At 35.1% G+C, this 25,647-nt stretch overlaps 1 protein-coding gene across 1 annotated transcript in view; it reads left to right on the top strand.

Moving 5' to 3' along the window:
- The first annotated feature begins 2,235 nt into the window (after nt 1–2,235).
- The window catches only part of ZDHHC21 (zDHHC palmitoyltransferase 21), a 53,370-nt gene continuing 29,958 nt past the window's right edge, over nt 2,236–25,647 (top strand). The window contains exons 1-4 of the mRNA XM_007465645.1: nt 2,236–2,389; nt 3,670–3,768; nt 8,855–8,966; nt 12,036–12,174. Coding sequence (XP_007465707.1) covers nt 2,236–2,389; nt 3,670–3,768; nt 8,855–8,966; nt 12,036–12,174 — 504 coding nt within the window. The remainder of the gene's footprint in view (nt 2,390–3,669; nt 3,769–8,854; nt 8,967–12,035; nt 12,175–25,647) is intronic.

Raw genomic sequence — 25,647 nt, 5'->3', positions numbered from 1 at the left:
ACTTTCCTCACTTTAATGATACTGATAGGTCTTTTAATTTTTAAATTAAAAGGTAATGAAGTTCAGCTTTTACTTTTTTAAAGGCCTAGGCATTATTCCTATTTTAAAATTCATACATAAGTGCTAACTGAGACCATATCTGATTTAAAGAGTTGGGTGGTGAGTTTGAGTTCTTGTCTTTTTTTCTGCTGTCCCAGTGTTTCCAGGTTCTAGGGATAACAGGATAGGGGTATTCTTTTAAAATTAATCCTTAATCTTTTTTTCTTTGTCCTGGTATATTTGTAACTTTAAAGAACATTGGCAAGGTCTCTAAAGGGTAGTACCCTGAGGCTCTTCAACTGATGATAAATTATCCTGAGAATGAAGTAGGCTGGGATATAAGCTGGAAATCTGGGAGTCATCCTCCAGAAGCTTACTGGTTTGATTCTGTTTCTTCAGTTGATCTCTCCAAAACTAATTTTGGCTTTTGCCTTCTCTTAGCCTAAATGATCTTTGTCTTTAATTTCATCCTCCACACCAGAGCTTTAATCCTTTATTTAAAATATAAACCTCATTATGTTACCCGCCTGCTTTAGTAGCTTTCCAGTGCCTAAGAATGGCATCTTTATGTCCATCGTGATATAGCCCTTTATTTCTTACCACTTGCTCTCCACTGAAAGGTTTGTGATTTATCATGGCAGTTTGTAATACCTCCTACAATTTTTACTCTTGTCTACCTCCTGCTCTTCCTCTGTTTGCAGTATTGTTGTCACTTTTCTTTGCTTGGATAACTTTTACTCTTTTAAGATTGAACTCAGCTCACTCCCCTGCAGGGGATCTTGCCCTGATTTAATCAGTCCCCATCTTTCTGTGCCTATAGTAAGATCTTGTCCACATCCCTGGAATGTATTATATTAAACCCATTTCATGGCTCTTTTCCCAATTAGACTGTTAGTTCCTTTAAGCAAAGACCATGTCTTATTCATCATTGTATCTACAGTGTCTAGCAAGTGACTAGTATATAGTGGAGGCTCAATGAATATTTGTTGAACGGAGTTCAGCTCATTGCTGTACGTTGAAGTCTTAGTGAAGCTCCTGGATCCGTGGTTCCTGGATACCAGTCAGCTGTATCGAGACACCTGGGGAGCATTTTAGAACATTTTATAGGTTTTTGAGCATTACTCTGTAAAGAATTATGATTCAGTACATCTGGAATGAGGCCTGGGAATAAGTATTTTTAAAAAGCTCCTCAACTGATTCCAGTTTGCTTATAGGTTTGAGAAACATTGTCCTAGTGTATTATTGTATTACTCCATTGTATTTTATGTAAAAAGTTGCCCCCTAGACCTCATATAGTAATTTATTATTTAAGGTTTATAAATTATAGCTACTAAAGTAAGGATATATTTTAGGTCACTTTTTTAATACCATATGTAGAAGTATCTTTAAGCCTCTCATTGTGAGGCCTATTAGCATTTTGTTAACGCTGAACTGAAAAAAGCCCCATTTAAGCAGGAGTCTTCTCGAATTGATAGTAATATTAGTTGGGCTTCATTCCATGAATTTAAGTATTTTTGGCAATTTGTAATTACTTTTCACTTTTTATTATAATTTTTCAAAATGATTTTTAAGCATTTTGTTGTGGTTTAAAATTAAATTAAGTTGAACAAATCTTAAGTGTATATAGCTCAGTGAGTTTTTACATATGTAGATATCTGTAAGGCAACAGGTCAACATCTAGAACATTTCTAGCTCCTCAGAGTTTCCCCCATTTCCCTTCCCAATTAATAAACACCCCTCCCACCACAAGATGAGCACTCTTTTGACTTGTATTACCATCAGTTAGTCTTATGTACAAAACCTTTTTGTAGTTTTAATCATATCTTTTGGTGAATATGTGCACTCATTTCTCTTGAATTTACACATGGAATTGCTGAGTTAAGGGCAGACTTGTGTTTACCTTCAGAAGGTAATGCCAGTTTATACTCTATGATTGCAATTCATATGAAAATTGAAATTAAATTATTTGAAGCTTATGGTGAAATTTTAATAGGCTGAAACTTCCCTTTGTTTTCCAAAGTGTTCTATTTTGTCAAAAATATGCATAGAAAGAAAATTTAAGTGTCATTTTATAGTTGCCAAAAAGGTAGTTTTGTTTTATTCAAATAATTTTTCCTATATAAGTAATTTTTTCTTTTTCCCTTTCCTTAGGTTGATCTTTCCTTGTGGGTTGGCAGGCAGTCATAGGACTGCAAAATGGGTCTCCGGATTCACTTTGTTGTTGACCCACATGGTTGGTGCTGCATGGGTTTGATTGTCTTTGTCTGGTTATACAACTTTGTTTTAATTCCCAAAATTGTCCTCTTTCCTCACTATGAAGAAGGACATATTCCAGGCATATTAATAATAAGTAAGTTTCTAGATCTTTATTTATTTCTTTGGATAATTAAAGATTTTTCTCATTGTGAATGTTTTTAGAGTAAAATACCACTATAATAACCTTCCTTTTAATATTATTCAGTGCTATTAATATGAAGTTATTTACTAAATTATGGACATTTTTAAAAAGAATGGCCTTTATATATTTTGCAGGGTTAGATAAATGTGATATCTTCATACCTAACTCTACAAAATATATAAAGACCATTTTGTTTAATAAAAGACTGGCACAATAGTGCTATTTATGTAGGTCTGTGTGTATTTTTAATGTTTCTGTTATATACTTACTGCAAATGTGGAAGGAGTTTTAAGAATGATGATGATACACATTATTGAGAAAAAGTTTCAGGATATAAAAATTATTGATTATGATTTTGATTATGGTAATACTTTGAACTTCTGGATAATTATTTTCTCCTATAGTTTAATGGTGATGGTTTGCTTATGATTAAAAGAATAAGATTGAAGTGATATGTTTTACATGTACATGGCATTTATAGTTTTCATGTACATTATGTCATTTTGATCTCATAAGAGCTGTGGGAAGTATAATCTGTTTTACAAATGATAAAACTGACCAATACCATGCAGTCAGTCATGGAGTTAGCACTTGAACTAAGTTTCCTATTACAGGTGCAGTGCCTTTATCCCCCCAACAAAATGCCTATTTCTTTTTCATCTAAAAGGTAGAATTATGATGAATGAATATATTTTCCTTTACTGTTATTTTTTTCTAGTTATTCATTTTAAAACACAAAAATTTCTAGATTCTTTATTTTCAAATTAACTATCTTAAGATCTATTGAAAAGAGCAATTGAACATCACTAACCCAGTGTAATTTTGAAGCTAGTAGCCACTTAGAGTTAATGAAAAAGTTTAATTGTAGAATAGGTTTAAAAATGCTGCTTTGATTCTGTCAAATATAGTACATGTAATAATTAAAAGGGATTCATTTATACCAATATTAGTAGGGAACTTCTGTTAATAAAGAATCTGGTTTATAACAAGTTTATCAGTTATTACTATACAAAATAACTATTTAAAATGACTACATTTTAGATAATCCTCTTGGCAGTATTATTTGATGAATGAAATGAATTAATCATCTTTCCATCTTATTTTTGAAAATTATTTATCCTGATGGTATTAATTAAAATATACATTTATCCTTTAGATATGCTTGTTGAAAAATGTTTTGAAGGGGAAATACTAATCTTATGTATTGACTTATTTGTTTGTTTATTTCCAAGTATTCTATGGCATTGCCATATTTTGTCTGGTTGCCTTAGTGAGGGCCTCAATAACTGATCCAGGAAGACTCCCTGAGAACCCAAAGATCCCACATGGAGGTATGGTACCTTTCAGATTTATCAGTTTTACAATGCCAGAATTATCATCTTTATTAATGTATTTGACTGCCTTTAGTATATTAATTATATATGTCATGTAACGCCACTTTCAAGTCTTTCCTCAGTTGTTTCCTTTCCAGACTTCTGGATTTAAAACCACAAATCTCAGCTGACTCCTCATATCCCCCACTCTCTGGCTCTCCTTTTCAGTTTACTTGTTTATTTATTTGTCTCTCCCTCCTCCCGGTCTAAATCTATATAACCTCTGTGAGGGTGTAGATTCTTTGTTTTGTTTTCTTCATTTGTTCAGTACTGTATCCTTAGTGCCTAAATAGTCTCTGTCACTTAGTAATAGTTGCTAGGTAAATATTTGTTGAATGATATATAATTACTGAGAAATTATATTTTTATTTAGTAAAGGAATTTTTTGATGGTGCCACTTACCTCATGATATTATTGATATAATATTGCTTAAATATTTGTAGTATTGTAATACTATTGCCTATATTTCTTCAAGTTCGACCAATTCAGTGAAAATTTTGAAAGCCTTTTATTCTACTGTCGATGAAGGTAATTTTTGGTCGCTTTATTGCATAGTAACCATTCAGGCAACACAAAAAAATTACAAATGTATTGCTTGTTTTATTACATGCCAGATATAGTAAACCTCCTTTACCCTCTTTCCCAAGTTTCACTTTTCCATCATTTGCTATGTAAGCTTTGAGAACTCTGTACTTTTTATAGTAGTTTCCGAACTTGCTGTACATTAGAACCGCGTGGGGAGCTTTAAAAAATCTCAATGTCCAGATCACATCCCATATTAATTAAATCAGAATATCTGGGGGTGAGAGCCAGGTATCCGTATTTTTGAAAGATCCAAGGTGATTCTAGTGTGTCACAAAGTTTGGGAACCAATGTACTAATTCTTTTCAAAATTAGATAAACTGGCAAGTCACTTATATAGCCTCCCTTGAGTTTCTGATTGTTTTCTGAGATCCATCATTTGGGGCTTACTTGGTCTTGCAAGTTTAACAATTAAGTGGGAATGATGATATGGCACTGATGTTTATGTAGAAGTTTCTGAAAATTATCTTGAATATTTAGTTTTTATTAATTTATAGAAGCAGTATCACTATCATTTTAGCGGTTATTGTGTGTGTGCGCACGCGCGTACCAGTGTTTGGTCAGGGAGGATGGCACTCTGTAATTTGTATAGAATCCCTCTTCTGTACTAGCCTAAACCAAAGGCTCTCTAAAATATTGATACATGTATTTTCTTTTTCTTTTTTTTTTTTTTTTTTTTTCCGTTGCGGAGCACAGGCACCGGATGCGCAGGCTCAGCGGCCACGGCTCATGGGCCCAGCCGCTCCGCGGCATGTGGGATCTTCCCGGACCGGGGCACGAACCCGCGTCCCCTGCATCGGCAGGCGGACTCGCAACCACTACACCACCAGGGAAGCCCTGATACATGTATTTTCTACTTCAACTCTAAAACCCAATATTATCAGAAAATCAAAGAAGCAGGCTTTTCCTAACTCAGGACTCATTTCTGATGAAATCTTTAGTTTGCTGTGGTCAAACATTCAAATGCCTACATCTGTCAGATACTGCAAATCAGTGAAAGGGGCCAGGGAGGAACTATTTTACTTTGACAATCTCATATCTTATATAAAGGGAGTGGCACTATTCAGCTACAGTGAAATAGTCATACAGGCCTGGTATTATTAGATACTGCAATTTTTGAAGAGAAAATATAGAATCTCAATTTTTATGAGACATTTCATGATTTTTAAAAATATTGGCAACTAATTAAAAATTTTTAAAGCATTGTTTTAAAGTAAATACCAAACGGATTATACCTGTGGGTCAGATTGAATCCACCTGAAACTGCTGTGTTACCTTTAGCTTATAGACTCCAGTGATGGAGGACACCATGGCGTCTTGCCAACTATTTGGATATCTGCATTATATCTGGTCTCATTGACATTTGGCCTGTTTTTCTTCAGTGAAGAGTTCCCATTTGCCCAACCAAAAAAACATGCGTTCATTGATCACATTTTAATGTTTCCAAAGTCTCTTGGTATTGTTACAGAGCTACACTGGCAACCGATTCTGTCAGAAAACCTCTGTTAAAACCCAAACCTTGTATTGATTTTTGTAGTTTCAAATTATATTTTTCTCCCCAAAACATTACTTTGTGATTTGAGATATAGTAATTGAGAAAAGGCCCCCTAATATGTGAGTCTTTTAAAAGACTCAAATAGAAGGTGATTCCTTCCTTTTTGAGGAATAAATCAAACCAAATCTTGCTTTATAGTCATTCATACATTTACAGCATTAATAAGGTTCCCTGTTAAACAATGAGATGCTGTTTACCTTACATTAAAGAGCATCTATAACTTATAGAGTTTACCTTTTTTCTGTTTTCTGTTTTGATTTTTCTTTCCTTTAAAAAATGTATCTGTTAATTTTTTATCTTCTATAGCTACCATAAATTAGGAGTTGGATTCTGTCTCCCATAGGCTTTTATTTTGTTAGATGGGTAGTACAAAAGTCTTGTAGGTGACCATCAGACACCAGAATGTATCAGTCACCAAGATCCTATTTGGGCATGAATAAACCCTGAAGAAGAAAAAATGGAGAAGACTAAGAAATGGTTTATAGATACATAGGGTGGTAGGTTAAGATGGATGGCTTTTTTTCTTGCTCTGCAAAGCAAAAACATAGATGATACTTTAATTTCTGGATTTTAAAAATAGTGATTTTTTTTCTTTTCTAAAAACATAAATGTGTGTGTGTACTTGTGTGTGAAAATGTGCATTTTCATTCGTATTTTTCATTTTAGATTCTTACATCTTAAATTGAGCCTTAAATGGCTCAAACCCTTTCTTTGAACAAAGTTATGTTCCAGACCATAGGTCAGCACATTCTTTTGTACTGTTAAGGGCCAGATAACAAGTATTTTTAGTTTTATGGACCATATGGTCTCTGTCACAAGTCCTCAGCTCTGTCATTGTAACCCAAAAGCAGCCATAGAAATATGTAAATTAATGGGCATAGCTGTGTTCAAATAAAGCTTTATTTATAGACATTGAAATTTAAATTCCAAGATTTTTATATGCCACAAATTATTATTGTTATGATCATTATCATTTTCAATCATTTAAATTTGTAAAAAACATTCTTACCTCATGGGTCACACAAAAACAGGTGGTGGCCTGGATTTCCCTGTGGAATGTAGTTTGCCAACCATAGTCTACACTACGGAATGAATTAGTCTTTCTCTGACTCTAGCCAAACGCTCTTTTCTGAGGATACAGCATTTTAAGTATGAAATAAATAATTTATTCTTTGCGGTATTATGTGCTGAAATTGCCAATAGTGAATACCCCATATTTATTTTTTAAGGGGCTGGTTTAAGAACGTAAAGTTTTCATGTTGTCTTTTAATAAAAATCGGCTCATCGAAGAGAGTCTCCTTCCTGACCATGTTCCTTGTAGTATGTGAATTCAAAGTTTTAACATTGGGATATTTGGGAGCATCTAACATCCACTAAACATCTAGGGGGAAAAAAAAAGTGACATGCTTGTGACCTTGTATTATGCTACGTCTGAAATATTTCTGTTTCACTAACAGTTAAATTATCGTAGTTTAATTGTACCTAAATTAAGCTTTAATATTGTTGCTCTCTCATGTAATATGTTTTCATTAAAATAAGAATTGTAAGTAAGAAATGGAAGAGAATTTTATTTTAAAGTGAAATATTTTAAATGTAAAAGATAATTTCTCAACTTTCATATTATTGGAATGAACAGTTGATTTGATATAGCTTTTATTCATACTTTATTGATTTCTTCAGAGACATTTGTAGCAGAATGTTTTTCCAACATTTTACTATAAAATTCCAGTATATTAATTTTACTTCTGGCCATTAAACTAGAAATAATGGAATTAAAATAGGGTATCTTTTTAGAAAATTGAAAACTACCCACAATTCTATTACTTATATTTAGAATCTTTCTTTTAAAAATTTTTTAAACTTTTCATGCTTTAGCAAGGATTTAGTTACTGCCTACTGTGTGCTGGGTCACACTTTGCATATACTAATGCTCACTCTGAGTATTGGAGTTAGGTTAATTTTCCTATGCCCATACTTTTAGTGAGGTTAGGATATAGTTTTCCATAAGTGATATAAAGTTTAAGAATTTTTATAAAAGTAAAATTCCATTTCAAGAAATATTAAAATGATATGTTCTATATAACAATTGTCTTATCTTGGTAGATGACTGTCCCATAGAGTTTTTATGGATCTAATTAGAGCAGTTCTTAATGAAAACAAATGACTTTTCCCTTTATTCCTGTAAACTTCATGTTTTTAGCACAAAGCTTAATTGTGTGCTCTTTCACAACAGACTAGAGGAAATTGCTACTTGGTGGTAGGCTAGAATTTTGTAAAGAACTCCTTTATTTCCATTAAGTAATAATCTTCTTGTAATCTTCTTCACTTCTGAAACTATTCTAGGACCTCTTAAACCCATCTGAAATCTTTTTCCAACCCTCTCTCATAAACATTCCCAAATGAGTCCATTAATACTTTAAAAAATGGTTTCGTGTGGGGAGTTTGGGGGGATGCCATCTCTGTTTTTCTTACAATATCATAACGATTGATTTTGACTTATCAATCTATGAAACCAATACTCAGCATTATTTCTTCTTTAGAGCCTTTAGATAATAAATTTCTAGAAATTAATTTGTTTAAATATAACTGTTTTAATGTAATAGTTTGGTTGTACTTCGGGGTTTTGTCATTAAATTTTACTTACAGCGATATGCTTAAACTCAAATATGTTGTTTTCTATCTCTTAGTTTAACTATTAATAGTGTCTTATTTTTATAGCGTTTAAAATTAGAAACGTACAAAATAAAACATGCATAGAATAGAGCAGCAACATTTTTGGCAAACATTTTCACTGGACACTTAGACATATATATCAAAGAATTCCTATAAACTCTTCTAAACACTTGTGGCTAAATTTCAACATTATTCATGTGCCTTTATTAAATGGATTTTAATTTCCTTCTCTAGAAAGGGAGTTCTGGGAATTGTGTAACAAGTGTAATTTGATGAGACCAAAGCGTTCCCATCACTGCAGCCGCTGCGGCCACTGTGTTAGGAGAATGGATCATCACTGTCCATGGTAAGAAATAAGTAATTCACTTTTTGGAAAAAAAAGGTAGTAAAATATAAATCTTAGTGCTTAGCAGATTTAAACAAAGGTGAGATTAGAGTTATACAGTTTAAGAAAACCTTTTTAATGAAGATCCCTTTATTTGATCATATGGTTCTGTCAGCTCCCAAAGTCATTTTTTCCAGAGATCCTATGTTTTCTCACAAGGAGATATTTGAGCAGAAAACTAAGAATTAACATGCACCCAAATACACAAAAGAGCTAAGGTGGTTTTATTAAATGAGGCAGTGTATGTAAAGCATTCAGTGTAGTATCTGACATAGAAAATACTTAAATATAAATATAGTAGCTGTTATTGTTTCTAACTGTAATAAACCGTATACATCTCATTGTTTGTACTTCCCTTCCAATTTGTTTAATTAAAGAGTAACACATTTCAGATACCCTTATACCTCATTTCACCCACTTTCAGCCTTTTTCAGTGTTATGAATTGGTAATAGGTATTAACATTACATGCTGCCTGGATGTGTAAAAAGTGGTAGTTAGCTGATTCTGCTGAACTGCCAACATTTTTGGTCAATAGGGGGCTCTCTTGTAATATTTAAAGAAAATGTTCAGTTGAGAAATAGAATTTTTGAAAACAAATGCTGTGAGAGTTCTTCATTGTATCTCATTTCAAAGCTGTCACAAAAATCTGTGAAAAAGATATTGTATTTAATTCTGCTTTCCTAGCATGGGGTCTCTGTATAAATATTTAAACTGGTATGGTGTAGCACTTTATAAATATATCTATATACATATATATTTATGTTTGTACACACATACATGCGTATGTGCAAAGTTAGCTACATAATAATCTTCTTAAATTTACAATTGCATTTATCTAAGGTTGACTCAGGGTAGAGTTTAGCTTTGCCTAGTAATGCTAATCAATTTAGAGTTTCCCTTATTTTTGATAACACAAGTTATTATTAGCAAGCTTTTAGTAAGAATTTGGTTTTCACTATAAACTGATTGTTTAAATACAAGGTAATTTCCTGAGATTAAGAAAAAGTAAAAGCACTTTGTTACTAGGTAAAAAAGTTGAAAATTCCATCAACAGGACAGTTTAGTATATAACATACAGTTAGTGTTGAAAAAAATGTGCCTTGACTTCAAACAGATTAATTCTCAAGTGATTTTACAAACCTCAGTGTTCTGTTTACAGTTGCAATAGTAGTAGAATTTTTAAAGCTATATAAAACATGTATTCGGGTAAGGGATAATCACACTTAAAAACTCAATTTTATATACTTTTTAGAGTAATATTTCTGATTAAAAGTATAATAAATGTTCAGGATAGTTGGTTGGATATTGATACCTCCTTTTAAGTGAATGCAATAGCTTAAGCTTAAAAAATCGTCAACTAGGAACTGTTTTGGTACTATATAGATTAGTGATTTTATTTATTTATTTATTTTCAAGGAATAAAGGTTGACTTGGTGACAAAATAAAGTGCTCTTTAACCAAAATTCTAAGATTGGGGTGAGCTCTCTGTTCCTAGGCCTTGCGCCTCCATAGTTTTATTAGTCACCTTCTCAGAACACTGGTGGGAAGAAGAGTGAAAGCACAAAGAGCTGGAGCATAGGGAGGGAGGGTAGACCAGGGGGCCTGAGTAGATTTAGGGATTTATGTGATTGAATTCCCTAATTGAGCAATGCTCAGATATTCAGAGAGTGAGGGAAATGTACAGTATAACTAGAAGCAAGGAGAATTTTTGATTTTTTTCAGAAACTGCATTATCTTAGCTGCTTAACAGCTTTGGATTTGGAGGTCAGTTCTCTGATGACCTCAAGGTTCACTCTATTTTTGGCTCTAATCACTCCTTCCAAGGAACTTGCTACCAAAAGAACTCTTACATGTAGATTATCTTAGTGTTTCTTAAAGTTCTGTGCTTAAGAAGAAGGCCATGATCATAGCAGTTATTTCTCAAATTTTGGGGGGACAGAAAGGAATGGGGCAAGTATAAGTCATCTTTCAAGCAACAGCTATTGAAGAGTATTTTTGAGTGCATACAGAAGCGCCCTTCTCTGGTAGCCCTGCTTGCAGATAACAAAACACAGGAAGTTTTCTTGTTCACAAAGCATGCACTCTTTAATCTAAGAAATGCCTCTTCCAGGTTTTCTGTTCAGTTATATATCTGATTTTAAAAAATAGTTAGACAGCACCCCTTTAAAACAACAATTTAAGTTAGGAATTTGACCCTATTTATTTATTTTTCAAACAGTGGCAGTGTAATGCTATATTGAAATGAAAACATTTGTGAAAGGTAATTTGTAGTTTTGAACTAGGGTTTTCTGCTGGAATTGTAAAATATTTTGAAAATTTAGGTACAATAAATAACCTTGGAACAATAAAATAGTCAGCTTGCATTAATCTTGAATATTTTGGGATTATGACATTAATCCTTTTTCCTAGTTGTGGTTCACTGTTGTATTGGTGGAAATGTAGCTCTAAGAATTTATAAATACTTTTGGATATGTGTTTATTTTCAGGAACCAAGGTTAGATTTTAAAAGTAAGAAAAATTGTGAATGCTTAGCAGTTTCTCAGAGTGGCAGGTTTAAGTTATTTTACTTCACATCATTGAAATTGGTCTGCACAGCTAGAATGCTACAGTGGAAGAGCAGTATACAGAAGAGGGTTCTTGTTCTCTTGACCACTGTCTCTCCTAACTGTACATCCTCTGGCAATTGTCCTAACTCCTTTGTTCCTTTTTTGTATCAGTGAAGCAAGGGGGCTGCCATCTGTTCTTCCCTGCCTCACTGGGTTGTTGTTGAGTTGAAGGGGAATCATATACAGGACTTCTTTAAAAAGTAGAATGTGCTTTACAAATGTGAAGTGGCATATTTGTGTCATATCTTATGTACTCTTTGCTTTTAGGTTTGAGTGACTTTAGCTTATCTCTGTGAAGTAAAGCACATACGAAGTTTGTGCTTTATGTGAAGTTTGTGTGTGTTTGCGTTTATCTCTAGTTTTACCATCCTAAAATTAACATTAAAGTTTGAAATATTTTTTCTTTTTCCTTTTTTTCTTCAGGATTAACAATTGTGTTGGTGAAGATAATCACTGGCTTTTTCTGCAGTTGTGTTTCTACACTGAACTTCTTACTTGCTACGCACTGATGTTTTCTTTCTGCCACTATTATTACTTTCTTCCACTAAAAAAGCATAACTTGGTAAGAAATGTTTATATCAACTAATGTTAGAGCAACTATATTATACAGTTATTAACATGTGGTGCTTTTAAGTGCAGAAAACTGAAAACAAAAACAACAAACATAAACCCTCAAATTGGTGCATTTTAAAATACATTGGAATTGAGAAAGTGGACCCTGTTCTGATATTGCCTTTTAACCACATCTATTTATGATTATTTATTAGTGTTGAGTTCTTTAAAAAGTGACATATTAGATCTCTTAATAATATATTGGTTTAAAAATATCTACAGTAATGAAAAGCAAAGTGAAAATGTTAGCTTCTTGTTTCTTCTCAGGAATAAAAATAGACTTGTTTAATTCTTAAAGGTTCTCAAAGGAACATTCAGTTCTTGAGAGAAAGGACAAGACGAATTTGCAGGATGCCTTAAAAAGTTATTACATACACCGTTTGAGGCATTACTTTTTCCATTTTGTAGAGGAACTACAATAGATGTTAGCAAGATTTGCCAAGAATGGTGGTGTTAGTGGTGGCGGTGGTAATAGCATCACCTAGGAGTGTTAAGGCTTGACTGTATATCAACACTATGCTATGGGCGTGTGATTTTAATTTTCACGTTAAGCTCACTACAGGCACATGAGGTGGGTATGATTTTTCCCCCATTTTATAGATGGAAACAGACTAATAGAGGTTGAATAGTTACTGAAGATGCAAAGCTAGGAAGTGATTATTAAACTGGTTTTAGTTGTAGAGCTGGGATTTGAACCTTTTGAACCTGATTTTGTGCTTTCTGAATCATATCTTGTGTGCTTTGTGTGTAGAACTGGTATTTGAGCCTGATCCTATGTGTCATTTGGACTTAGATTGTGTTTTTAAAATGCCCTGTGTGTGTGTGTGTGTGTGTGTGTGTGTGTGTGTGTTTTGTGTGTGGGAGAGAGAGACAGGCAGAGAGAGAGGGTGTGTGTGAGAAACTGGTAGGGAAGAGAGAGGGAAGAAGAAATAGATTCCCTGATGGAGAAGGGTGTTTTCTTTCCTATTTATATCATTTTATACTGTTTAAATCTTTTTTATTAAAAATAGCAAGTTCGGTGGTGGTACGTACAATTAAATTTTGTAGTAAGAGAGCAACTGAGAGAAGGTCTTTAAGTTCTGCGTATTTAGATCTTTTTTATACACATGGTCATTTTGTTTAAAGATATTTACTCTTGTTGCTTAGTTGCATATATTAGTGGGGCCTTGTGGTAATTCTCCTTGTTAAATACAGAGTGAGCAATTAAAAACTAATAACTGAAAAAGGTTCAAAAGGGAGAACTGTAAATATAGGTGTTTGACATCATCACACTGAGACTTCAGTGCATGCTAGTACTATGGTTTTAGAAACGTTTTATTTATAGATTAATTTCTTTTTTTATGCTTTCTCATATTTTAATTTTACTTTCTAATAAGACCAGATACAAAAGAATGGTCACCCAAAACATCCAGATCAAAAGCTCTAATGCAATAGCAGCTAATATTTAGAGAGTCATTTAGGGTTGACAAGGTACTTTTTCTGCACGTGTTATTTCTTTTAATTCCCACAACGACTGTGTGAGGTGACCTAGCCATGAGTGTGACTTTAAAGCCAAACTCCTTGGGTTTGAATCTCAATTATAGGTTAATTTCTGATATAATTGGTATTGTAGTTAAAATATGTAAAAGGTTATATACATATTCTCCCAAGAGTAACCTGTTTCAAGTAGATTGAGCCTAATAAGAAAAGCATTAAAATAAAAATTTACCAGTAAGATTAAGGTCAGAATGTTTTAAAAACTGAGAGAGAGGTAAAATTTAGTGGTATTAATGAAAAGCTACTAGAGCTTCTCTAGGAGGGAATGCATTGTAATATAGTGAAGGGATTGGCAAACTATGGGCGTTGGGATAAGTTTGAACCTCTGCCTGTTTTTTTTTTTTTCCCTTCTTTTTCCTCTGCCTGTTTTTGTTAATAAAGTTTTACTTGAAACACAGCTGCTCTCATCTATTTACATATGTTTATGATTGCTTTTGTGCTACAATAGCAGAGTTGAATAGTTGTGAGAGAGGCATATGGCCTAAAAGCCTAAAATATTAAGTATCTGGCTCCTTTATTTTTTTAATTAATTAATTAATTTATTTTTGGATGCATTGGGTCTTTGTTGCTGTGCGCGGGCTTTCTCTAGTTGCGATGAGCAGGGGCTACTCTTTGTTACGGTGTGCGGGCTTCTCATTGCGGTGGCTTCTCTCGTTGCGGAGCATGAGCTCTAGGCACGCAGGCTTCAGTAGTTGTGGCAAGAGGGCTCAGTAGTTGTGGCTCGCGGGCTCTAGAGCGCAGGTTCAGTAGTTGTGGCGCACAGGCTCATTTGCTCTGTGGCATATGGGATCTTCCCGGATTGGGGCTCAAACCCGTGTCCCCTGCATTGGCATTTGGATTCTTAACCACTGTGCCACCAGGGAAGTCCAGATTAATCCTTGTATCATTATAAATTATACCTTTTAATCTGTAGTAATTATTCTTGCCTTACAGTGTTTTTCTTTGTTATTAATTTAGCTATATCAGCTTTGTTTTGGTTAGTATTTTCATGGTATATCTTTTTCTATCTTTTTACTTTCAACCTTTATCAGTTATGTCTTGTCAGTGTGCCTTGTAGACACCAAATATTTCTTTTTTTTAAGTTTAGTTTGATAATCTTTGTCTTCTAATTGGAATAGTCCATTTTTATTTACTGTGACTGGTATTAATCCTGTCATCTTACTATGTATTTTCTACTTGACCCATCTGTTCTTTGTTTCCATTTTTTTCTTTTTCTTACCTGCTTGGAAATTTTCAATTAAAAAAGGTTTCCAATTTATCCCTTCTGATGGTGTTTCTCCTTTTACTCTTTTTAAAGTGGTTTTCCCAGAGATCAAAACATTCTTCCTTGGTTTTCTGAAGTTTAATGTAAGTTGGTACTTTAAACATTGCTGTGATAGTAAATGTAGTGTCCTTAGAACCCCTCCTATCATCATTTTTGGTATTCTGGGGGCATAAAATAGATGTTGAACTAAAACTCATGACAACAAGAAGTAATTATTGTCGTTTATATATTATGTGTTATAATACATATGTTATATGAAGTCACTATTTGTTTAGAGTTACCCACATATTGACGCTTTTTCTAGTCCTTCATGTCTTCGTAAGTTTCTGAGTTTCTTTCTGGGAGTATTTTTTTTCTGCCTCTTGGTGGAAGTGTACTGGAACAGATTCTCCCAGTTTTGGTTCACCTGAAAATGTCTTTTATTTCTTTCTCATTTTTGAAGGATTTATTTGCTTGGCATAGAATCATGCGTTTGGAGTTATTTTCAGGTTTTAAAAGATGTTGTTTCCTTGTCTTCTGGTTTCCATTATTTCTGTTGTAAAGTCAGTTGTTAGTTTTATTGTTCCTCCATTGAAGTAATGTATCTTTTCTCTGACTGCTTTTATGATTTAGTTATTAATATTATTTCCACTTTGTTGAGGCATAATTATATAATTAACATATAAATTTATAAGATACTTAAATTGTGCATTATGATAATTTGATATATGTATAACTTTGAAAGGATTTCCCCATCTAGTTAATTAGCACATCCAACACTTCACATATTAATCTTTCTTTTTATGAGAACATTTAAGTTCTTCTCTCTTAGCGAATTTCAATTGTACAGTATGGTGATAAAACAGTGGTCACCATGTTTTACATTAGATCTTTACCTTATTCATCTTATAGCTAAAATTTGCACCCTTTTACCAACCTCTCCCTATTTCCCACAACCCCAGCCCCTGGCAACTACTTGTCTGCTCTCAGTTTCTATGAGTTGAACTTTTTTTTCTTAATTGCACAGATAAGTGATACCATTTGGCTTATTTCACTTAGTATAAGGCCATCAAGGTTCATCCATGTTATCACAGACAGCAGGATTTCCTCCTTTCTCATGGCTGAATAATATTCCACTGTGTATATATACATCTTTTTTATCGATTCATCTATTGATAGACGCTTAAGTTACTTCCATATCTTGGCTATTGTGAATAATGGTGCAGTGAACATGGGAGTGCTGATATCTCTTGGATATCCTGTTTTCATTTCCTTTGGGTATATACCTAGAGGTAAAATTGCTGGATCATATGGTAGTTCTATTTTTAATTTTTTGAGGGGTCTCCATACTGCTTTCCATAGTGGCTACACCAATTTCTATTCCCACCAACAGTGCAAAAGGATTTCTTTTTCTCCACATCCTTGCTAACACTTACCTTTTATCTTTCTGATGATAGCCATTTTAATCTAACAGGTGTGAGATGATATCCCATTGTGGTCTTGATTTGCATTTCCCTGATGATTAGTGATGTTGAGTACCTTTTCACACACCCCTTGGCCATCAATATATCTTCTTTGGAAAAATGTCTGTTCAGGTCCTCTGCCCATTTTTTAATCAATTATTATTATTTTTTGCTGTTGAGTTATATGGGTTCTTTATATATTTTGGATATTAACCCTGTATCAGAGATACGATTTTCAAATATTTTTTCACATTACATAGGTTGCCTTTTCATTTTGTTGGTGGTTTCCTATGCTTTGCGAAGGTTTTTAGTTTGATTTAGTCCCCCTAGTTTATTTTGCTTTGGTGACTTTGCTTTTGGTGTCAAATCCAAAAAAAACATTGACAAGACCAGCGTCAAGGAGCTTGCCCAATATGCTTTCTTCCACAGTTTTTATGGGTTTAGGTTTTATGTTCAAACCTTTGATTCATTTTGAGTGATTTTTGTGTATGGTGTAAGATGGGGGTCCAGTTTCATTCTTCTGCTTGCGACTGTCCAGTTTTCCCAGGACCATTTATTGAAGGGACTGTCTTTTCCCCATTGACTCTTCTTGGCTCCTTTGTCAAAAACTAATTGACCTTATAAGAGTGGGGTTTTTTTGGGCTGTCTATTCTGTTCCATTGATATAAGTGCCTTTTATGTCAGTATCATACTATTTTGATTACTGTAGCTTTGCAATGTATTTTGAAATCAAGACATGAGATGCCTCCACCTTGGTTCTTCTTTCTTAAGATTGCTTTGGTTATTTGAGATCTTGTGTGGGTCCATACAAATTTTAGGACTGTTTGTTCTATTTTTGTGAAAAAATGAAGTCAAATTGTGATAGGGATTGCATTGAATATGTAGATTGCTTGAGTAGTATGTCCATTTTAAGAATATTTAGTTTTTCCAATCTATGAGCGTGGAAGAGCTTTCCATTTATTGGTGTTGTCTTCAGTTTCTTTCATCAGTGTCTTCACTGTACAGATCTTTCACCTTGTTGGTTAAATTTATTCCTAGGTATTTTATTCTTTTTGATAAAATTGTAAATGGGATTGTTTTCTTAATAACTTTCTGATAGTGTATAGAAATGCAACTGATATTTGTATATTAATTTTGTATGCTGCAACTTTATGAATTTGTTTATTCTAACAGTTTTTTGGTCGAGTCTTTAGGTTTTCTATATGTAATACCATGTTATCTGCAAATAATGTCAGTTTTACTTCTTCCTTTCTAAATGGATGTCTTTTATTTCTTTAGCTTGCCTAATTGTTCTGATATCCAGTGTTGAATATTGGTGATAAGAGTGGGCATCTTTGTCTCATTCCTCATCTTAGAGGAAAAGCTGTCAGCTTTTCACTGAGTCTGATATTTCTGTGGGTTTGTCATATATGGCCTTTATTATGTTGAAGTATGTTTCCTCCTACACCCAGTTTGTTGAGAGTTTTTATCATGAATGGGTGTTGAATTTTGTCAAGGGCTTTTCTATGTCTTTTGAGATGATCATATGATATTTATCATTCAGTTTGTTAATGTGGTATATCACACTGATTGATTTGCAGATTTTGAAGTATCTTTTGCATCCCTGGAATTAAATCCCACTTGATCATGGTGTATGATCCTTTTAATGTATTGTTGAATTTGGTTTGCTAATATTTTGTTGAGGATTTTCACATCTTCGTTCATCAGAGATATGGTTTTCTTTTCTTTTAGTGTTGTCTGGTTTTTGTATCAGGTTAATGCTGGCCTTGTACAATATTTTGGAAGTGTTCCTTCCTCTTCAATTTTTTTTGAAAAGTTTGAGAAGGATTAGTGTTAATTCTTTAAATGTTTGGTTGAATTCATCCATGAAGCCATGGACTTTTCACTGTTGGGGGTTTTGATTACTGATTCAATCTTCTTACTAGTAATTGGTCTGTTCAGAGTTTCTGTTTCTTCATGATTCATTGTTGGTAGGCTGTTTGTTTCTAGGAATTTATCCATTTCTTCTAGGTTGTCCAATTTGTTGGTATATAATTTTTCATAGTAGTCTCTTATGATCCTTTGTATTTGCGTTTTATCAGTTCCAATGTCTCCTCTTTCATTTCTGATTTTATTTGAGTTCGCTCTCTTTTTTTTAGTGAGTCTAGTGTATTTCGTTTATCATTTCAAAAAACCAGGTTTTAGTTTCCTTGATCTTTTCTATTGTCTTTTTAGTCTCTATTTCACTTACTTCTACTCTAATCTTTGTTTTTTCCTTCTTTCTACTTTTGGCTTATTTTGTTCCTCCTTTTCTAGATCCTTGAGATATAAAGTTAGTTTGAGATCTTTCTTTTTTCTTTTTTTTTTTTTTTACATCTTTATTGGAGTATGATTGCTTTACAATGGTGTGTTCGTTTCGGCTTTATAACAAAGTGAATCAGTTACACATATACATATGTTCCCATATCTCTTCCCTCTTGCGTCTCCTTCCCTCCCACCCTCCCTATCCCACCCCTCCAGGCGGTCACAAAGCACCGAGCTGATCTCTCTGTGCTATGCGGCTGCTTCCCGCTAGCTATCTACCTTACATTTGGTAGTGTATATATGTCCATGCCTCTCTCTCGCTTTGTCACAGTTTACCCTTCCCCCTCCCCATATCCTCAAGTCCATTCTCTAGTAAGTCTGTGTCTTTATTCCTGTTTCACCCCTAGGTTCTTCGTGACATTTTTTTTTCTTAAATTCCATATATATGTGTTAGCATACGGTGTTTGTCTCTCTCTTTCTGACTTACTGCACTCTGTATGACAGACTCTGGGTCTATCCACCTCATTACAAATAGCTCAATTTCGTTTCTTTTTATGGCTGAGTAATATTCCATTGTATATATGTGCCACATCTTCTTTATCCATTCATCCGATGATGGACACTTAGGTTGTTTCCATCTCTGGGCTATTGTAAATAGAGCTGCAATGAACATTTTGGTACATGATTCTTTTTGAATTATGGTTTTCTCAGGGTATATGCCTAGTAGTGGGATTGCTGGGTCATATGGTAGTTCTATTTGTAGTTTTTTAAGGAACCTCCATACTGTTCTCCACAGTGGCTGTATCAATTTACATTCCCACCAACAGTGCAAGAGGGTTCCCTTTTCTCCACACCCTCTCCAGCATTTATTGTTTCTAGATTTTTTGATGATGGCCATTCTGACTGGTGTGAGATGATATCTCATTGTAGTTTTGATTTGCATTTCTCTAATGATTAATGATGTTGAGCATTCTTTCATGTGTTTGTTGGCAGTCTGTATATCTTCTTTGGAGAAATGTCTATTTAGGTCTTCTGCCCATTTTTGGATTGGGTTGTTTATTTTTTTGTTATTGAGCTGCATGAGCTGCCTGTAAATTTTAGAGATTAATCCTTTGTCAGTTGATTCATTTGCAAATATTTTCTCCCATTCTGAGGGCTGTCTTTTGGTCTTGTTTATGGTTTCCTTTGCTGTGCAAAAGCTTTGAAGTTTCATTAGGTCCCATTTGTTTATTTTTGTTTTTATCTCCATTACTCTAGGAGATGGGTCAAGAAGGATCTTGCTGTGATTTATGTCATAGAGTGTTCTGCCTATGTTTTCCTCTAAGAGTTTGATAGTTTCTGGCCTTACATTTAGGTCTTTAATCCATTTTGAGCTTATTTTTGTGTATGGTGTTAGGGAGTGATCTAATCTCATACTTTTACATGTACCTGTCCAGTTTTCCCAGCACCACTTATTGAAGGGGCTGTCCTTTCTCCACTGTATATTCCTGCCACCTTTATCAAAGATAAGGTGACCATATGTGCATGGGTTTATCTCTGGGCTTTCTATCCTATTCCATTGATCTATCTTTCTGTTTTTGTGCCAGTACCATACTGTCTTGATTACTGTAGCTTTGTAGTATAGTCTGAAGTCAGGCAGCCTGATTCCTCCAGCTCCATTTTTTGTTCTCAAGATTGCTTTGGCTATTCGGGGTCTTTTGTGTTTCCATACAAATTGTGAAATTTTTTGTTCTAGTTCTGTGAAAAATGCCAGTGGTAGTTTGATAGGGATTGCATTGAATCTATAGATTGCTTTGGGGAGTAGAGTCATTTTCACAATGTTGATTCTTCCAATCCAAGAACATGGTATATCTCTCCATCTGTTTGTATCATCTTTAATTTCTTTCATCAGTGTCTTATAATTTTCTGCATACAGGTCTTTTGTCTCCTTAGGTAGGTTTATTCCTAGATATTTTATTCTTTTTGTTGCAATGGTAAATGGGAGTGTTTTCTTGATTTCACTTTCAGATTTTTCATCGTTAGTATATAGGAATGCCAGAGATTTCTGTGCATTAATTTTGTATCCTGCTACTTTACCAAATTCATTGATTAGCTCTAGTAGTTTTCTGGTAGCATCTTTAGGATTCTCTATGTATAGTATCATGTCATCTGCAAACAGTGACAGCTTTACTTCTTCTTTTCCGATTTGGATTCCTTTTATTTCCTTTTCTTCTCTGATTGCTGTGGCTAAAACTTCCAAAACTATGTTGAATAAGAGTGGTGAGAGTGGGCAACCTTGTCTTGTTCCTGACCTTAGTGGAAATGCTTTCAGTTTTTCGCCATTGAGGATGATGTTGGCTGTGGGCTTGTCATATACGGCCTTTATTATATTGAGGAAAGTTCCCTCTACACCTACTTTCTGCAGGGTTTTTATCATAAATGGGTGTTGAATTTTGTCAAAAGCTTTCTCTGCATCTATTGAGATGATCATATGGTTTTTCTCCTTCAATTTGTTAATATGGTTAATCACATTGATAGATTTGCGTATATTGAAGAATCCTTGCATTCCTGGAATAAACCCCACTTGATCATGGTGTATGATCCTTTTAATGTGCTGTTGGATTCTGTTTGCTAGTATTTTGTTGAGGATTTTTGCATCTATGTTCATCAGTGATATTGGCCTGTAGTTTTCTTTCTTTGTGACATCCTTGTCTGGTTTTGGTATCAAGGTGATGGTGGCCTCGTAGAATGAGTTTGGGAGTGTTCCTCCCTCTGCTATATTTTGGAAGAGTTTGAGAAGAATAGGTGTTAGCTCTTCTCTAAATGTTTGATAGAATTCGCCTGTGAAGCCATCTGGTCCTGGGCTTTTGTTTGTTGGAAGATTTTTAATCACAGTTTCAATTTCAGTGTTTGTGATTGGTCTGTTCATATTTTCTATTTCTTCCTGATTCAGTCTTGGCAGTTTGTGCATTTCTAAGAATTTGTCCATTTCTTCCAGATTGTCCATTTTATTGGCATAGAGTTGCTTGTAGTAATCCCTCATGATTTTTTGTATTTCTGCAGTGTCAGTTGTTACTTCTCCTTTTTCATTTCTGATTCTATTGATTTGAGTCTTCTCCCTTTTTTTCTTGATGAGTCTGGCTAATGGTTTATCTATTTTGTTTATCTTCTCAAAGAACCAGCTTTTAGTTTTATTGATCTTTGCTATTGTTTCCTTCATTTCTTTTTCATTTATTTCTGATCTGATTTTTATGATTTCTTTCCTTCTGCTAACTCTGGGGTTTTTTTGTTCTTCTTTCTCTAATTGCTTGAGGTGCAAGGTTAGGTTGTTTATTCGAGATGTTTCCTGCTTCTTAAGGTGGGCTTGTATTGCTATAAACTTCCCTCTTAGAACTGCTTTTGCTGCATCCCATAGGTTTTGGGTCGTTGTATCTCCATTGTCATTTGTTTCTAGGTATTTTTTTATTTCCTCTTTGATTTCTTCAGTGATCACTTCGTTATTAAGTAGTGTATTGTTTAGCCTCCATGTGTTTGTATTTTTTACAGATCGTTTCCTGTAATTGATATCTAGTCTCGTAGCGTTGTGGTCAGAAAAGATACTTGATAGGATTTCAGTTTTCTTAAATTTACCAAGGCTTGATTTGTGACCCAAGATATGATCTATTCTGGAGAATGTTCCATGAGCACTTGAGAAAAATGTGTATTCTGTTGTTTTTGGATGGAATGTCCTATAAATATCAATTAAGTCCATCTTGTTTAATGTATCATTTCAAGCTTGTGTTTCCTTATTTATTTTCGTTTTGGATGATCTGTCCATTGGTGAAAGTGGAGTATAAAAGTCCCCTACTATGAATGTGTTACTGTCGACTTCCCCTTTTATGGCTGTTATTATTTGCCTTATGTATTGAGGTGCTCCTGTGTTGGGTGCATAAATATTTACAATTGTTATATCTTCTTCTTGGATCGATCCCTTGATCATTATGTAGTGTCCTTCTTTGTCTCTTCTACTAGTCTTTATTTTAAGGTCTATTTTGTCTGATATGAGAATTGCTACTGCAGCTTTCTTTTGGTTTCCATTTGCATGAAATACCTTTTTCCGTCCCCTTTCAGTCTGCATGTGTCTGCAGGTCTGAAGTGGGTCTCTTGTAGACAGCAAATATATGCGTCTTGTTTTTGTATCCCTTCAGCCAATCTGTGTCTTTTGGTGGGAGCATTTAGTCCATTTACATTTAAGGTAATTATCGACATGTATGTTTCTATTCCCATTTTCGTAACTGTTTTGGGTTCGTTATTGTAGGTCTTTTCCTTCTCTTGTGTTTCCTGCCTAGAGAAGTTCCTTTAGCATTTGTTTTAAAGCTGGTTTGGTGGTGCTCAACTCTCTCAGCTTCTGCTTGTCTGTAAAGGTTTTAGTTTCTCCATCAAATCTGAATGAGATCCTTGCTGGGTAGAGTAATCTTGTTTGCAGGTTTTTCTCCTTCATCACTTTAAATATGTCCTGCCACTCCCTTCTGGCTTGCAGAGTTTCTGCTGAAAGATCAGCTGTTAACCTTATGGGGATTCCCTTGTGTGTTATTTGTTGTTTTTCCCTTGCTGCTTTTAATATGTTTTCTTTGTATTTAATTTTTGACAGTTTGATTAATATGTGTCTTGGTGTATTTCTCCTTGGATATTTCCTATATGGGACTGTCTGTGCTTCCTGGACTTGATTAACTATTTCCTTTCCCATATTAGGGAAGTTTTCTACTATAATGTCTTCAAATATTTTCTCAGTCCCTTTCTTTTTCTCTTCTTCTTCTGGAACCCCTATCATTCGAATGTTGGTGAGTTTAATGTTGTCCCAGAGGTCTCTGAGACTGTCCTCAGTTCTTTTCATTCTTTTTTCTTTATTCTGCTCTGCAGTAGTTATTTCCACTGTTTTAACTTCCAGGTCACTTATCCGTTCTTCTGCCTCAGTTATTCTGCTATTGATCCCATCTAGAGTATTTTTAATTTCATTTATTGTGTTGTTCATTGTTGTTTGTTTTATCTTTAGTTTTTCTAGGTCCTTGTTAAGTGTTTCTTGCATTTTGTCTATTCTATTTCCAAGATTTTGGATCATCTTTACCATCATTATTCTGAATTCTGTTTCAGGTAGACTGCCTATTTCCTCTTCATTTATTAGGTCTGGTGGGTTTTTATCTTGCTCCTTCATCTGCTGTGTGTTTTTATGTCTTCTCATTTTGCTTATCTTACTGTGTTTGGGGTCTCCTTTTTGCAGGCTGCAAGTTCGTAGCTCCCGTTGTTTTTGATGTCTGTCTCCAGTGGCTAAGGTTGGTTCAGTGGGTTGTGTAGGCTTCCTGGTGGAGGGGACTAGTGGCTGTGTTGTGGTGTATGAGGCTAGATCTTGTCTCTCTAGTGGGCAGGTCCACGTCTGGTGGTGTGTTTTGGGGTGTCTGTGGACTTATTATGATTTTAGGCAGCCTCTCTGCTAGTGGGTGGGGTTGTGTTCCTGTTTTGCTATATGGTTGGCATAGGTTGTCCAGCACTGTAGCTTGCTGGTCGTTGAGTGAAGCTGGGTGCTGGTGTTGAGATGGAGATCTCTGGGAGATTTTCGCCGTTTGATATTATGTGGAGCTGGGAGGTCTCTTGTGGACCAGTGTCCTGAAGTTGGCTCTCCCACCTCAGAGGCACAGCACTGACTCCTGGCTGCAGCACCAAGAGCCTTTCATCCACACGGCTCAGAATAAAAGGGAGAAAAAGTAGAAGGAAAGAAGGAAGGAAAGAGAGAAAGAAAGAGAAAGGAAGCAAGGAAGGAAGGAAGGAAGGAAGGAGGGAAGGAAGGAAAGAACGAAAGAAAGAAGATAAAATAAAATTAAGATAAAGTAGAATAAAGTTATTAAAATAAAAAATAATTATTAAGAAAAAAAATTTTTAAAGGGAAAAAAAAAAAGACGGATAGAACCCTAGGACAAATGGTGGAAGCAAAGCTATACAGACAAAATCTCATACAGAAGCATACACATACACACTCACAAAAAGAGGAAAAGGGGAAAAAATCATAAATCTTGCTCTCAAAGTCCACCTCCTCAATTTGGGATGATTCGTTGTCTAAAGGAGCGAAGGAAGGAAAGAAAGAACGAAGATAAAGTAAAATAAAATAAGGTTATTAAAATAAAGAGTAATTATTAAGGAAAAAAAAAAAGACGGACAGAACCCTCGGACAAATGGTGGAAGCAAAGCTGTACAGACAAAATCTCACACAGAAGCATACACATACACACAAAAGAAGGAAAAGGGGAAAGAATATTAAATCTTGCTCTCAAAGTCCACCCCCTTAATTTGGGATGATTCGTCGTCTATTCATGTATTCCACAGATGCAGGGTACATCAAGTTGATTGTGGAGCTTTAATCCGCTGCTCCTGAGGCTGCTGGGAGAGATTTCCCTTTCTCTTCTTTGTTCTCACAGCTCCCAGGGGCTCAGCTTTGGATTTGGCCCCGCCTGTGCGTGTAGGTTGCCGGAGAGCGTCTGTTCTTTGCTCAGACAGGACGCGGTTAAAGGAGCCGGTGATTCGGGGGCTCAGGCTCATTCAGGCCGGGGAGAGGGAGGGGCACGTAGTGCGGGGCGAGCCTGCGGCGGCAGAGGCCAGCGTGACGTTGCACCAGCCTGAGGCGCGCCGTGCGTTCTCCCGGGGTAGTTGTCTCTGGATCCCGGGACCCTGGCAGTGGCGGGCTGCACAGGCTACCCGGAAGGGGGTTGTGGACAGTGACCTGTGTTCGCACACAGGCTTCTTGGTGGCGGCAGCAGCGGCCTTAGCGTCTCATGTCTGCCTCTGGGGTCCGCGCTTTTAGCCGCGGCTCGCGCCCGTCTCTGGAGCTCCTTTAAGCAGCGCTCTTAATCCCCTCTCCTCGCGCACCAGGAAACAAAGAGGGAAGAAAAAG

Source organism: Lipotes vexillifer, unplaced genomic scaffold (assembly GCF_000442215.2).
Source record: "Lipotes vexillifer unplaced genomic scaffold, Lipotes_vexillifer_v1.1 scaffold31, whole genome shotgun sequence".
Taxonomy (NCBI): Eukaryota; Metazoa; Chordata; class Mammalia; order Artiodactyla; family Lipotidae; genus Lipotes; species Lipotes vexillifer.
The sequence above is the reverse complement of the archived record's forward strand: the minus strand, read 5'-3'. Positions and strand labels throughout refer to the sequence as shown.